This window comes from Bos taurus, chromosome 15 (assembly GCF_002263795.3).
Source record: "Bos taurus isolate L1 Dominette 01449 registration number 42190680 breed Hereford chromosome 15, ARS-UCD2.0, whole genome shotgun sequence".
Classification (NCBI taxonomy): domain Eukaryota; kingdom Metazoa; phylum Chordata; class Mammalia; order Artiodactyla; family Bovidae; genus Bos; species Bos taurus.
The window spans coordinates 48,529,701-48,545,755 of NC_037342.1; the positions used below are offsets into that span (position 1 = coordinate 48,529,701).

At 37.6% G+C, this 16,055-nt stretch overlaps 1 protein-coding gene across 1 annotated transcript; it reads right to left on the bottom strand.

Annotated features, from left to right (window-relative positions):
* Positions 1-11,236: 11,236 nt before the first annotated feature.
* Positions 11,237-12,175, bottom strand: OR52A1H (olfactory receptor family 52 subfamily A member 1H). Its single transcript, NM_001390290.1, has one exon. The coding sequence runs from the start codon at positions 12,173-12,175 to the stop codon at positions 11,237-11,239; it is 939 nt and encodes a 312-aa protein (NP_001377219.1).
* Between the last annotated feature and the right edge of the window lie 3,880 nt (positions 12,176-16,055).

The following is a 16,055-nucleotide window of genomic DNA, read 5'->3' on the forward strand; positions in this document are numbered from 1 at the left end:
AATTGACAACCTAGAAGAAATGAATCCATTTTTAGAATCATTCAATTTTAAGACTGAATCATGAAGAAACAGAAAACCTGAATAGAATGATCACTAGTAAAGAGTTAGAAATGTTAATTAAAAATCCACCCCCCCCCTCCCCAACAGAAGTTCAGGACCAGAGAACTTCACAGTTTAATTCTCCCAAAACATTCAAAGTCAATTTAACAGCTATCTTTCTCAAGCTCTTCTAAAATATTGAGGAGGAGAAAATGATTTCTAAATGATTTTATTATTGCCAATATTTCCCTGAAACCAAACTATGAATAGAAAAGGGCACTAAAATAAAGAAAAATTAAAAGCCAAAAACTCTGATGAATTTGAATGGAAAATACTCAGAACAAAATATTATCAAACTAAATGATATGTGGCATTAAAACATGTATAATATCATATAAGAAATGAATCGCCAGTCCAGGTTTGATGCAGGATACAGGAAGCTTGGGGCTGGTCCACTGGGATGACCCAGAGGGATGGTATGGGGAGGGAGGTGGGGCGGTGGGCAATCACGATGGGGAACACGTGTACACCAGTGGCGGATGCATGTTGATGTATGGCAAAATGAATACAATATTGTAAAGTAAATAAATAAAAAAAAAAAAATCATATATCATGATCAAAAGGAGCCTCCTGCCTACCTCCCACTACTTCTAGGTTATCACAGAGCATGGATCTGAGCTCCCTGGGTTATATAGCAGCGTCCCTCTAGCTATCTAATTTACTCATGGTAGTGTATATGTCAGTGGTGGTGGTGGTTTAGTTGCTAACTCATGTCTGTCTCTTGCAACCGTATGGACTGTAGCCCATCAGTCTCCTCTGTCCATGGAATTCTCCAAGCAAGAATACTGGAGTGGGAAGCCATTCCCTTCTCCAGGGGATCCTCCTGACCCAGGGATTGAACCTGGGTCTCCTGCCCTGCAGGCAAATTCTTTACTCTCTGAGTCACCAGGGAAGCCCATTTATGTCGATATCAGTCTCTCAATTCGCCCCACCTTCCCCTTCCACCCCGTGTCCACAAGTCCATTTTCTACATCAGTGTCTCTATTCCTACCCCTCAAATAGGTTCATCAGTTCCATTTCTCCAGATTCAGAAACTAACACAACACTGTAAAGCAATTATTTTTTAATTGAAAATGAAATAATTAAAATAAATAAAAGAGAGGAACGCAAAAAAAATTAAAAAGAAGAGAATAGAAAAGAGAGATACTAGGAAATACTGGTAAACAGTGGCAATGTCTAACACAGGTGTAGAGACAATCTGCTGTCTTTTAATTAGAGTACATCCTGAGAAGAATGAATCTTCTGAACATTATGTGACATTTCAAGCTATATTTATTGTCACCTCTGTTCTATCACCCATTCAGTCAGTATTCTTCCTATGAAACTGATATATGACAATTTAATAGTCTCTACTTGCCTGGAAAATCCTATGGAAGGAGGAGCCTAGTAGGCTACAGTCCATGGGGTCACAAAGAGTGACACGACTGAGTGACTTCACATCTCTTATTTACTGATTAACCTATGTGTGTGTGCATGTTTAGTCAATTCAGTTGCATCCAACTCTTTGCAACCCTATGGACTGTAGCCCGCTAGATTCCTTTCTCCATGAGGTTCTCCAGGCAAGAATACTGGAGTGAGTTGCCATTCCCTCCTTCAGGGGATTATCCCAACCTAGAGACTGTACCCCTGTCTCCTGTGTCTCCTGCATCTCTGGTGGATTCTTTACTCACTGAGTCACCTGGGAACCTTCCTTTAATTTCTAACAGGAAAAGAGGAAATACTATGTATCAAGTTTATTAAACGTGATTTCAACATGAGGTACTATACCTGGCACAGAAAGAATATGATGCCAAAATTATGCCTTTCATCCATATCTGAAATAATTAAAATACTTATTAGGGTATAAATATTATAGAAACAAAAGAAGCTAAATATGGAACTGTAGAGACTAGGGAAGACTGAGCAACGGAAGAGTTTTTCCTGTACAAAAAAGGCAGAAACTTTGCTGTTCTATCCAATTCTTAGCTTTCAGGAAAAAAAGTCCTGTGTTAAAGTGTTTTCAAATAAAACTACATAGGTAAAATTTTAGGCTATTAAGAATAATAATGATATGATTATTTGAATAAATCTCTAGCATATGCTAAAATTCTTATTCTTCTTGCAGAAATACTAGGAATGGGAATGCTGGGGCATTTGCTATATGTAAGGTTAATGCACTGGTCATAGCAAACACTTTCTTTCAACAACACAAGAGAAGACTCTACACATGGACATCACCAGATGGTCAACAGTAAAATCATTTTGATTACTTTCTTTGCAGCCAAAGATGGAGAAGCTCTATACAGTCAGCAAAAACAAGACCAGGAGCTGATTGTGGCTCAGATCATGAGCTCCTTATTGCCAAATTCAGACTTAAATTGAAGAAAGGAGAGAAAACCACTAGACCATTCAGGTATGACCTAAATCAAATCCCTTATGATTATACAGTGGAAGTGAGAAATAGATTTAAGGGACTAGATCTGATAGATAGAGTGCCTGATGAACTAATGACTGAGGTTCGTAACATTGTACAGGAGACTGGGATCAAGACCATCCCCATGGAAAAGAAATGCAAAGAAGCAAAATGGCTGTCTGGGGAGGCCTTACAATAGCTGTGAAAAGAAGAGCAGCAAAAAGCAAAGGAGAAAAGGAAAGATATAAGCATCCGAATGCAGAGGTCCAAAGAATAGCAAGAAGAGATAAGAAAGCCTTCCTCAGTGACCAATGCAAAGAAATACAGGAAAACAACAGAATGGGAAAGACTAGAGATCTCTTAAAGAAAATTAGAGATACCAAGGGAACAATTCATGCAAAGATGGGCTCGATAAAGGACAGAAATGGTACGGACCTAACAGAAGCAGAAGATATTAAGAAGAGGTGGCAAGAAAACACAGAACAACTATACAAAAAAGATCTTCATGACAAGATACTCACCATAGTGTGATTATCTCACTTAGAGCCAGACATCCTGGAATGTGAAGTCAAGTGGGCCTTAGAAATCATCACTACGAACAAAGCTAGTGAAGGTGATGAAATTCCAGTGGAGCTATTTCAAATCATGAAAGGTGATGCTGTGAAAGTGCTGCACTCAATATGCCAGCAAATTTGGAAAACTCAGCAGTGGCCACAGGACTGGAAAAGGTCAGTTTTCATTCCAATCCCAAAGAAAGGCAATGCCAAAGAAGGCTCAAACTACCATACAGTTTCACTCATCTCACACGCTAGTAAAGTAATGCTCAAAATTCTCCAAGCCAGGCTTCAGCAACACGTGAATGGTGAACTTCCAGATGTTCAAGCTGGTTTTAGAAAAGGCAGAGGAACCAGAGATCAAATTGCCAACATCTGTTGGGTCATCAAAAAAGCAAAAGATTCCCAGAAAAACATCATCTATTTCTGCTTTATTGAGTATGCCAAAGCCTTTGACTGTGTGGATCACAATAAACTGTGGAAAATTCTGAAAGAGATGGGAATACCAGACCACATGACCTGTCTCTTGAGAAACCTATATGAGGATCAGGAAGCAACAGTTGGAACTGGACATGGAACAGCAGACTTGTTCCAAATAGGAAAAGGAGTACATCAAGGCTGTATATTGTCCCCCTGCTATTTAACTTATATGCAGAGTATATCATGAGAAACGCTGGGCTGGAAGAAGCACAAGCTGGAATCAAGATTGCCTGGAGAAATATCAATAACCTCAGATATGCGGATGACACCACCCTTATGGCAGAAAGTAAAGAGGAACTTAAAAGCCTCTTGATGAAAGAGAAAGTGGAGAGTGGAAAAGTTGGCTTAAAGCTCAACATTCAGAAAATGAAGATCATGACATCTGGTCCCATCACTTCATGGGAAATAGATGGGAAAACAATGGAAACAGTGTCAGATTTTATTTTTCTGGGCTCCAAAATCACTGCAGATGGTGATTGCAGCCATGGAATTAAAAGACGATTACTCCTTGGAAGAAAAGTTATGACCAACCTAGATAGCATATTGAAAAGCAGAGACACTACTTTGCCAACAAAGGTCCATCTAGTCAAGGTTATGGTTTTTCCAGTGGTCATGTATGGTTGTGAGAGTTGGACTATGAAGAAAGCTGAGTGCTGAAGAATTGATGCTTTTGAACTGTGGTGTTGGAGAAGACTCTTTGAGAGTCCCTTGGACTGCAAGGAGATCCAACCAGTCCATTCTAAAGGAGATTGGTCCTCGGTGTTCTTTGGAAGGAATGATGCTAAAGCTGTAACTCCAGTACTTTGGCCACCTCATGTAAAGAGTTGACTCATTGGAAAAGACTCTGTTGGTGGGAGGGATTGGGGGCAAGAAGAAGGGGACGACAGAGGATGAGATGGCTGGATGGCACCACTGACTCTATGGATGTGAGTCTCAGTAAACTCCGAGAGTTGGTGATGGGAAGGGAGGCCTGGCATGCTGCGATCCGTGGGGTCGCAAAAGTCAGACACGACTGAGTGACTGATCTGATCAAGAAGAGAAAAGAATAAACTTTGATTCACTGTAAAGAACAAAAGAGAGTGGCTAATAACCCTGGATTACCAGATGACCATACTTGCAGTCACACTGGTTTTGTCCTGTATCATTGGGTTGCTGCTGTTGCTGCTGCTAAGTTACTTCAGTCGTGTCCGACTCTGTAGGACCCCATAGATGGCACCTTACCAGGCTCCCCCGTCCCTGGGATTCTCCAGGCAAGAACACTGGAGTGGGTTGCCATTTCCTTCTCTGCTGGGGTCCAGCCCCTGCTGATCCAGGATATTTGAAGGAGAGACGGCCTAGGCGACTATTTATATGCTAATTAGAGATATAAAGAGTAATAGAATGAGGATAGCTCAGTAGGAAAATTCAGTGGAGAAAAGAGGCTGAGTAGCTTGGTTTACGCCGAAAATCAATATAACCTGTGACACCAGGTTAGCTCTGACCACGGAGGCCGCAGGCGCCCTCTCAAATAGTGGAAGGTGCCCCACCTTAGACACCTTCTCGAGTGGGTCTTAGAAGCCCAGGCAAATAAATGGTCGCAGAGGATATCCATGCTCCAGATGGAGACTCAGCTGGAAGTTAAAGGGAAGAATGACATGGGGAGACCAAGCATTGGTGAGCAAGGCCCATAGCTTTATTTTTAACAGGGGCTTATATACCCTAAGTTACACATAGAGGATAATAGGGGATGCAAAGTCAGCAGTTTTTGATCCTTATCAAAAACCAGGGTTTTTTTTGTTTTGTTTTTGTTTTGTTGATACATTTATTATAAGTGTTGATAAATTTATTATAAGTTCAAATATCAGTAAGAAATTTTCCAAAGCATTTTTAATAGGAATGTATGCTATGAATGAATGAAATAAATTAGGAAACAGTAAATTTTCAGAAAAGGCACTTATTTCCCAATGTTAAAAAAAAAAAAAGAGAGAGAGAGAGAACAATTTAAAAACATAACCAGTTAGAAATTGAAGTCAAATAGCTTTACTACAAGATGGCTAATAAAACTCATCAAATTAGTAGAAATATGATTAAATGAAATATGAAAAAATAAAAATAAAAATGAGAAGGGTCTGAACATGCCTATAGTGTTTGTAGAATTGTCTAAATGAAGGTGGTGATCCTTACCATTCAGAGAGAAAAGTATCATGAAAAAGCTTATTTGGCCAGATATCTGCTTACTTGGTCTAAGAGCATATTCAGGTACATCATACAATAGAATATCATTTAAGCATAAAGGTAAATGACATGCTTATTTATGTACAACCCAAAGAAACCTTGAGAACATTATTCTAAGTGTTCTCTTAGTTCATTATTCTTTCTTTCTTATATTTAATTATCTTGATAGAACTGTACATTAATTGATAGGTAGACATCTTTCTTATCTTTATTTCTTATTTTACCTTATTCATTATTCTTTCTTTCTAAGAAGAGAGCCAGACATACAAAGCCAAATATTGTTTCATTCCACTTATATGAGATGTCCAAGGTAGTGAAAGCACAGACACAGAAAGTCAATTATGGTTGCCCTGTAATGGGGCAGGAGAATAAGTACCTGCTAAGGGGAGTGGAATATCTTTATTAGGATGGTGAAAATGTTCTAGAATTTGATAGTAGTGTTGGTTGTGCAATATTTTTTTAAAATTTTATTTTATTTAACTTTACAATATTGTATTAGTTTTGACATATATCAAAATGAATCTGCCACAGGTATACACGTGTTCCCCATCCTGAACCCTCCTCCCACCTCCCTCCCCATACCATCCCTCTGGGTCATCCCAGTGCACCAGCCCCAAGCATCCAGTATCGTGCATCGAACCTGGACTGGCGACTTGTTTCATATATGATGTTATACATATTTCAATGCTGTTCTCCCAAATCATCCCACCCTCTCCCTCTCCCACAGAGTCCAAAAGACTATTCTATACATCAGTGTCTCTTTTGCTGTCTCGTATACAGGGTTATTGTTAGCATCTTTCTAAATTCCATATATATGCATTAGTATACTGTATTGGTGTTTTTCTTTCTGGCTTACTTCACTCTGTATAACAGGTTCCAGTTTCACCCACCTCATTAGAACTGATTCAAATGTATTCTTTTTAATGGCTGAGTAATACTCCATTGTGTATATGTACCACAGCTTTCTTATCCATTCATCTGCTGATGGGCATCTAGGCTGCTTCCATGTCCTGGCTATTATAAACAGTGCTGCGATGAACATTGGGGTACACGTGTGTCTTTCAATTCTCAGTGTGTTTCCTCAGTGTGTATGCCCAGCAGTGGGATTGTTGGATCATAAGGCAGTTCTATTTCCAGTTTTTTAAGGAATCTCCACACTGTTCTCCATAGTGGCTGTACTAGTATGCATTCCCACCAACAGTGTAAGAGGGTTCCCTTTTCTCTGCACCCTCTCCAGCATTTATTGCTTGTAGACTTTTGGATCACAGCCATTCTGACTGGCGTGAAATGGTACCTCATAGTGGTTTTGATTTGCATTTCTCTGATAATGAGTGATGTTCAGCATCTTTTCATGTGTTTGTTAGCCATTTGTATGTCTTCTTTGGAGAAATGTCTATTTAGTTCTTTGGCCCATTTTTTGATTGGGTCATTTATTTTTCTGGAGTTGAGCTGTAGGAGTTGCTTGTATATTTTTGAGATTAGTTGTTTGTCAGTTGCTTCATTTGCTATTATTTTCTCCCATTCTGAAGGCTGTCTTTTCACCTTGCTTATAGTTTCCTTTGTTGTGCATAAGCTTTTAAGTTTAATTAGGTCCCATTTGTTTATTTTTGCTTTTATTTCCAATATTCTGGGAGGTGGGTCATAGAGGATCCTGCTGTGATGTATGTCGGAGAGTGTTTTGCCTATGTTCTCCTCTAGAAGTTTTATAGTTTCTGGTCTTACATTGAGATCTTTAATCCATTTTGAGTTTATTTTTGTGTATGGTGTTAGAAAGTGCTTTAGTTTCATTCTTTTACAAGTGGGTGACCAGTTTTCCCAGCACCACTTGTTAATGAGATTGTCTATAATCCATTGTATATTCTTGCCTCCTTTGTCAAAGATAAGGTGTCCATAGTGCGTGGGTTTATCTCTGGGCATTCTATTTTGTTCCATTGATCTATATTTCTGTCTTTGTGCCAGTACCATACTGTCTTGATGACTGTGGCTTTGTAGTAGAGCCTGAAGTCAGGCAGGTTGATTCCTCCAGTTCCATTCTTCTTTCTCAAGATCGCTTTGGCTATTCGAGGTTTTTTGTATTTCCATACAAATTGTGAAATTATTTGTTCAAGCTCTGTGAAGAATACCGTTGGTAGCTTGATAGGGATTGCATTGAATCTATAAATTGCTTTGGGTAGTATACTCATTTTCACGATATTGATTCTTCCAATCCATGAACATGGTATATTTCTCCATCTATTAGTGTCCTCTTTGATTTCTTTCACCAGTGTTTTATAGTTTTCTATATATAGGTCTTTAGTTTCTTTAAGTACACATATTCCTAAGTATTTTATTCTTTTCATTGCAGTGGTGAATGGAATTGTTTCCTTAATTTCTCTCTCTATTTTCTCATTGTTAGTGTATAGGAATGCAAGGGATTTCTGTGTTTTGACTTTATATCCTGCAACTTTACTTTGTTCTGTGTGCAGGCCTGGCAGTGTCTTAGGCTAGGGCTGGCTTTTCGCATGGTAGATATCCCACAGTCTGGTTTGTTAGCCCAAATTATTTCTCTCAGGTAGCGCTCGGGGTATTCACGCCAGATCCTTACTCTAAGCCATGCAGCCCGCACTGCGCCTCCCTGCCCAGCCCCCGCTTGCTAATCGCAAATGCAGGCAACTGCGCTGCTTCTCCGCTGGGGGAGTTACTGTAGGGCTTGTAATCTGTGGGTTTTAATTGTTTATTTTTCCTCCCTGTTATGTTGCCCTCTGTGCTTCCAAGGCTCGGCACAGACTCAGCAGTGAGAATGTTTCCTGGTGTTTGGAAACTTCTCTCTTTTTAAGACTCCCTTCCCGGGATGGAACTCCGTCCCTCCCTGTTTTGTCTCTTTTTTGGTCTTTTATATTTTTTCCTACCTCCTTTTGAAGACAATGTGTTGCTTTTCTGGGTGCTGATGTCCTCTGCTGGCATTCAGAAATTGTTTTGTGGAATTTACTCGGTGTTTAAATGTTCTTTTGATGAATTTGTGGGGGAGAAAGTGTTCTCCCTGTCCTATTCCTCTGCCATCTTCTGATAGATCTCGGTTGTGCAATTTTTTGAACATATCAAAAACCAGAGACTTGTACTCTTTAAAGGGTGAGTTACATGGTATGTGAATTGCATCTCAATGAATTAAAAAAAAAATTTGTGTCAGTATATTTATAGAAAGAACATACTAGAAAAATTACTAGATGCATGTTTTTAAATTTAGGATATACCAAATAAATGTGGTGACATGAACTGATGATCAAAAAGGCAGCTAAGCTCAAATGTAATTATTAAATATTTATTCAGGGAAGAAAGGTTATATGGGAATTCTGACTTTTTACCTATTTTTTTGGTAAAACTTAAACTGTTCTAAAAATAAAGTGTAGAAATTAAAGATAATTTAAGAGTAGGAATAATTATTCTACAACTATGAAAATATTATTAATTATTAAATAATTAACTTAATTATTAAATTATTAAACACCTCTTCTTCCACATGTTTTTTAGTGCATGCCTGCTTAGTCATTCATTCAGGTCCAACTTTTTGCAACTCCTTGGACTGTAGACTGCCTGGCTCCTCTGTCTATGGAATTTTCCTGGAAATAATACTGGAGTGGGTGGATATTTCCTACTCCAGGGAATCTCCCTGACCTAGGGATTGAACCTGCATTTCTTGTGTCTCCTGCACTGTCAGGGGAATTTTTTACCATTGTGCCACCTGAGAAGGCTTTGTCTTCTTTAGAAAACCATCCAGATTATCCTATTGTGAAAATAAATTCTCATTATGAAAGTTGTGGTAGAATTTTTGTGCATTCACTTTCTAAATCTTCAGCAATATGTATTTGTTCATATTTAAAATGTTTCATATATGTGTAGGTCAGGAGTATACATATAAATTACATATGAGATCTATATGAAAAAAGAAGTTACATACAGAGAAAATGTTGTGATACATGCTATGAGAGCTATTAGAAGGGATAGAGACAGAAAGGAAAATGGTCTAAATTCCTTAAAGGAAATGCCTAAGTTCTAAAAGCAGGAGAGCACTCAGAATATAAAAAAACTACACATATTGATATGCATAAGATCAGGAATAAGATACAGATTCATCAATTACTTTCTGTTGAAAAATCCAGAGCATTTGTATGAAAAATACCAGGAAATAAAAGATGAAAAATATTATTTTCTTCTTCATAGGCTCTTATGTAAGGTTGAAAACAGGAATAAGATGATCCCTTGGAGGAGGAAATGGCTACCCAATCCTATATGCTTGCCTGGAGAATTCCATGGACAGAGGAAACTAGTAGACCACAGTCTAGGGGATTGCAAAGAGTCGGACACAACTGAACACACTCACACACACAATAGAGAGAAGGTAATTTATCTGAGAATTTATTTTAGAAATAATCACTGAGACCTGTACATTTTATAGAACTGAGGACAATAGCAAAAGCCAATGATGTTCTTGGCTTGGTTGAATGAGTAAATAATGGTAACCATTTCTCAATTGAGAATACTTTTCAAAAGTACTTGATAAAAATACAATTTATCCTGATGTGCAATATTTTTCAAGAATAGTACAGTGAACTCCTTTATACAATGTACCCAGGGTCACAAATGATTTTTTACTTTGCCCCATTTTGCTTTATCACTCAACAAATGACTAGATAGATGGATTGATAGGTAGATAATTGGATAGATTATTTTTCTGAAGTGTTTTCGAGTAAATTAGAGACATAATATTCCTTTACAGCTAACTATTTTGTTATATATTTCCCTAGGAAAAGGGTAATCTATTGCATAACTATAGTAGTATAGCCATTATCAGAACATTTAGCACTAAAGACATTACAGCCTAAGTAGTATTCCATATTCCAAGTTTGAAAATAGTTCAAAGACTTCTATACCTTTATTTTCTTGCCCCAAATCCAATTCAGATACACAGTGCATTTAATATTCATGTCCTTTTAGACTTCTTTAACCTATAGTAATTTCTTTGACTTGATACATTTTCTCCTTTGTTTTGTTTTATTTCTGACAATTCATTGACTTAATATTTTAAAACTTTGTGTTGAAGTCTAACATATGTATAGAAATATATTGTACAGCTTAAATAATTTTTCACAAAGTAGGCATAAATACGTTAACAACCCAGTTGAAGAAGAGAATACATTACTTGCACCTAGAAGCCCCTTTCTGAATTGTTCATTATATCACCATATCTGCAAGTAAAGGGAAAGATGTTCCTTTACACAATTCCCCTCTTTTATGATTCTTACTCTCACTACCGAGGTAGAGTCCATAATCCTATTAACAGAGAATTGACATGTGCTAATAGGATCCTAAAACCATCTAACATGCTGGCAGATTAAAAACAACAACAAATATAACAAACAGAAAACTCAAGAATCTCAAATAGCATGTTGTTTTATTATATTGTGAAATACCATTACCATTCACAAAAAGTAAAACAACAAAGTATTATTTATGGTAAATTTTACGAATGGAACATTTTTACCATTTGGATACGGATCTGCTTCATCTTTGCACCATAGATAAATGGATTGAGAAATGGAGGGACCAGCAAGTAAATGCTAGAAATGAGAATATGGATAAAAGTGGGGATGTGAGAACCAAACCTATGTGCAAAGAAGGAGAAGAAGGCAAGAAAGTAGAACTGGAGGAAGACACAGATGTGAGCGATACAAGTGTTGAATGCTTTCAACCTAGCTTCCTTCTGGGGCAAACGAAAAACTGTGATAAATATCTGTATATAGGACAATGTAATGAAAGAGAGATCAAACACTGCAATGTTGAAAGCCACAAATAAACCATAGATTTTGTTGACCTGGATATTTCCTGCAGCCAGTTTCACAATGGCCATATGCTCACAGTAGGAGTGGGAGATGACTGTTTTGTGGTAAAATTGCAATCGGAATTTTATCAGTACTAGGCAAGGGGCTACAAGAAGGGCAGCTCTGAGTGTTACCACACTTGCTATTTGAGAAATGAGGTGGGGAGTGAAGATGGCAGCATGTCTGAGTGGATAACAGACTGCTACATAGCGGTCCAGGGCCATGGCCAGCAAGATGCCTGACTCTATGCCCTGAAATGTGTGAATGAGCCACATTTGAAGCAAGCAGGAGTCGAAATATATCTCTGGTATGTGAAACCAGAAGATTCCAAGCATCTTGGGCACAACACTGGTAAGAAGTGCAATATCAGTTACCCCTAGCATGCCTAGGAAAATGTACATGGGCTCATGGAGGCTGGGCTCTGATTTGATGATGATCAGAAGCAAAGAATTTCCGATCATAGCAATGAGATACATAATACAGAATGGAACCCCAATCCAACATTGCACAGACTCTAGGCCTGGGATTCCTATCAGTGTCAACACAGAGGGCATGAAGACTGTGATGTTGGAAATGGACATAGTGTCCTAGGGTCTCCTGATGCAAACAAAAGAATATCTCAGTCAGTGCTGCTTCCTCTTTTAATTCCTATTTTCATCCAAAGTCACAATATTGAATGCATGATTTTTCCTAGAACACTAAAACCATGTCATCTGCCTCATTCAAATATAGGAGGTAAAAGAAAGACCCATAATGATACATCATTTTTTAAAGACAGACATCTAAAGACAGACAAGCCTTAAAAATGTGATTTTCCACTGCATTAGATAGAACCAGTCAAATTTCCGAGTAAGAGGATCAACTACTGACTCATCTGTTATTTCACTTCAGACCTGTGGACAAAAACAGTATGCTTGTTTATTTTGCTGGCAGCTAGATTTTAGGCAGAAATTGATAATTCCCTCCATATTCCACATTCCAATTTCTGCTTTAGTATTCTGTTATTCTCAGTCGTTTCTCAGTCTAAAACAGTCAGTTTGGACTGGCAAAACTCAGACTTGACCATTATTAGTGCAGAATGCTATCCAAAAAAGAGAATAGACCTAGATAAGCTTGTCACCTGAAATAAAAATATATTTGTTTATGTAGTGATCTATATTATATATTTCTATTGAAGACTAGATATCTTTCAGAGGAAGGTGAAGGGAGAGTTGTAGAAAAGATCACTCAAATCCAAAGTTTCTTGCCACCTTTTTACATTTCTAGTAAAACTGCATTAGATTTGCCTATATTTCCAACAGCTGAAATAACTAAGATTTTGTATTTAAAATGAATAAAATACATTACTGAATACACATACAAAATAAGTAGAGTGGACCTTTAGGAGATAAGAAATACAGTAGCAACTGAATAGAGAGGTAAGAGGACTCATTCTTAATGGTCTAAGGATATAAGAACATGGGTAAATGTAAATTTAATAGAGTCTTCTCTTTTGAGTTAAAACCTTTCAGAGCTGTCATTAGCATGAGATTTGACTAATTTAAGCTCATTGATTTTTCATTTAAAATAGATAGCCTGAAACACTTGAACCGTTTTTTCTGAGCTCAGGCATAAAAATTCAATAGAAAATGAAGGGATGGAAGGATATGCTCCTTGCTGTTGCTGCTGCTAAGTCACTTCAGTCATGTCTGACTCTGTGCGACCCCATGGACTGCAGCCTACCAGGCTTCTCCGTCCATGGGATTCTCCAGGCAAGAACACTGGAGTGGGGTGCCATTTCCTTCTCCAATGCATGAAAGTGGAAAGTGAAAGTGAAGTTGCTCAGTCCTGTCTGACTCTTAGTGACCCCATAGACTGCAGCCTACCTCTCCATCCATGGGATTCTCCAGGCAAGAACACTGGAGTGGGTTGCCATTTCCTTCTCCAATGCATGAAAGTGGAAAGTGAAAGTGAAGTTGCTCAGTCCTGTCTGACTCTTAGCGACCCCATGGACTGCAGCCTACCAGGCTCCTCCATCCATGGGATTCTCTGGGCAACAGTACTGGAGTGGGGTGCCATTGCCTTCTCCCATGCTTCTTAAAAGATGTCAAATATAGAACTACACACAGGAGACAGAAAGCTCACCTCAGGATTTCAGAAATGTTTAAGAAGAGAAATTTAGAACAAGTGAAAAAACGTAATCATTACTCAATTCACTGACAAATGGTTTTTTTTTTAAACTTTGGATCTTACCCATTATATCAAATTTGATAACCTGATCAAAGAGTCAGACACGACTGAGCGACTGAGCTGAACTGAACCTGATCAAAATCATTTCCTGTTAAGCACTGCATATTTTTAATAAAAAACTTATCAAACTGAACATTAGAGAAATGTTTGTAAGTTTGTGGAAATAGGGTTAGGTTTTTCTCATTCCTTCATAGGCTCTCCAATAAAGTTGCTTCATGTAAGTAAACTCATGATCAGTTAACCCTACACGGAATGTCAACAAATGGGGCAGTAATGCAGGAAGCAGCTGTGGTTCCTGCTGCCAAACCACAAATGGAAGACTCAAGAGGTCATTTTAATGCTATCGCTTGTATCAGTTAACATAGATTTATGATAGACTAGTCATTAAAATAAACAACTGGATATCCATAGGTTTGCTCCTCAATGGCTAATCGTATATCAATCTATGCATACTTAACTCTAACAATAGTCAAGTTGTTCTTTCTAAAACGTATTCAGAATGAGAACGGAAATCCACAGTATTTAACTTTCTGAAGAAGTAGGAGCAATATTTGAGCATGATCTGATAATTACAGATAGTGGATTGGCAGGTGGGAAGTACATGATTGAGTGCAGAGTTGAATGGATGAAGTGACTACTGTTGAAAAAGCTGACAATGAAACATTACAGAGGTAAACTTGGGAACAGTGAGACTTACTTGTTAATTGTTGAGTGCCCATTCTGCTTTTACCAGATATCTGAAAAGTATTGTCAGTTCTTCATATTGACATCTCTCAACATTTATAACACACTGACTCTGCTTATTCCTGTGTGTTATGTGTTCTAAGTCCCTCTTCATTCTATCTGGACTCCCTGTAACAGCACACAGTCAATGTCAGGAACACGAATCCATTTGGTGCTGGGGCCATCTGCGATGAGTAGATATCTCTGGGACAGCCTTTCATGTTTTTTCTCTTGTCTCTGTAATAGACATATTCCATCTTTTGTAAGTTTGTCTGAGATCATGTTTTTGCATTCATTCTCTAATAAAACAAAAGGCAATATCTGTATTACTTGGAGGCATAGCATCAATTTATTCAGCTTGAATTGAAGAAGAAAGCTGCTAAACATTAGTTTAACATTCTCTAATAAATGTGTGGAGGAAGAGGATTTATAAACATAAAATGAGGGCTTTATTAGCCACCAGTTAAACCACAAGGGACCCACCAAATTTTAGTTATGTCCTCTTGGGTTCATCCACACTTAATATCCCTGAAATTATTACTACAACTTACAGATACCTCCTTGGTCTTTTTTATCTTTTGCATAAAATTCTTAATAAGAGATATTTATATACACCAGTGTTCATTTAATAAGCAGAGTTCTTTTTCTGCCTTCCTCATTTCTCAAAGGAAAAAGCAAACATAAAGTCTACTACTATTATAGACATGTTTCTTTGATAATGAATTCTACTTAAGTAAATAACCTGGAATACTCCCTTTCAATCAGACAATTTGGGAAGAAAAATCTGTATCCATAATTGTCTTTTATTATGCACTTATTTCCTGCAGTCTCACTCCTTTGATTTGTATTTTATTGAGACTATTTTTGTACATTCAGTAAATTTGTTTTTGGTGAATTTCTCAGAGTGACCAATTGTAGTGGACATTTCTAAATCCTACCAGTTGGAGTTATGAGTAACTGGTTGCACACATGACTTTATTTTTTCCACCCCTCTATTTATAACTTCCCTTCTGTTGCTCATCTCTTCCTTCAAAAGAAGTTGTTATGTGTGTCAGATATATGAAGGAGTCATTTCATGTTCTGTTAATGAAAAAAAGTATTTCTTAAAATTTTTGGAAATGCAGAGAGATGAATTAGTATAACTTTTATCATGTGTGCAAGTAATACATTCTTAGAAAGTCTTATGCATATGATACCTTTCTCTTTGACGTATTTCACCCAGTTTCTAGACTTTATTATATGTAATTAACCTTTAGATATACTTGATGTAATTTGGATATGTTGGCAAATTTAGGACGAATCTTTTCTGTGGGCTGGAGGAAAGTACTGACAGTGGATTTCAGGGTGAATGAGAGATAGTGATGAAAAGTGAAAGATCTAAATTCTCTTTCCAGAAATTCTTCTGTGAAGGAGAATGAAAACATTATACTGACTCATGTTGAAGGCAACTGATTCAGAGATTTTACTGACAACTATACTTCTCTTCAGCCTATTTTTTATTTCCTAATT

Bases quoted from the DNA above. Each gene is read 5' to 3' on its own strand.
- OR52A1H (NM_001390290.1), bottom strand. From the start codon at position 12,175: ATGTCCATTTCCAACATCACAGTCTTCATGCCCTCTGTGTTGACACTG.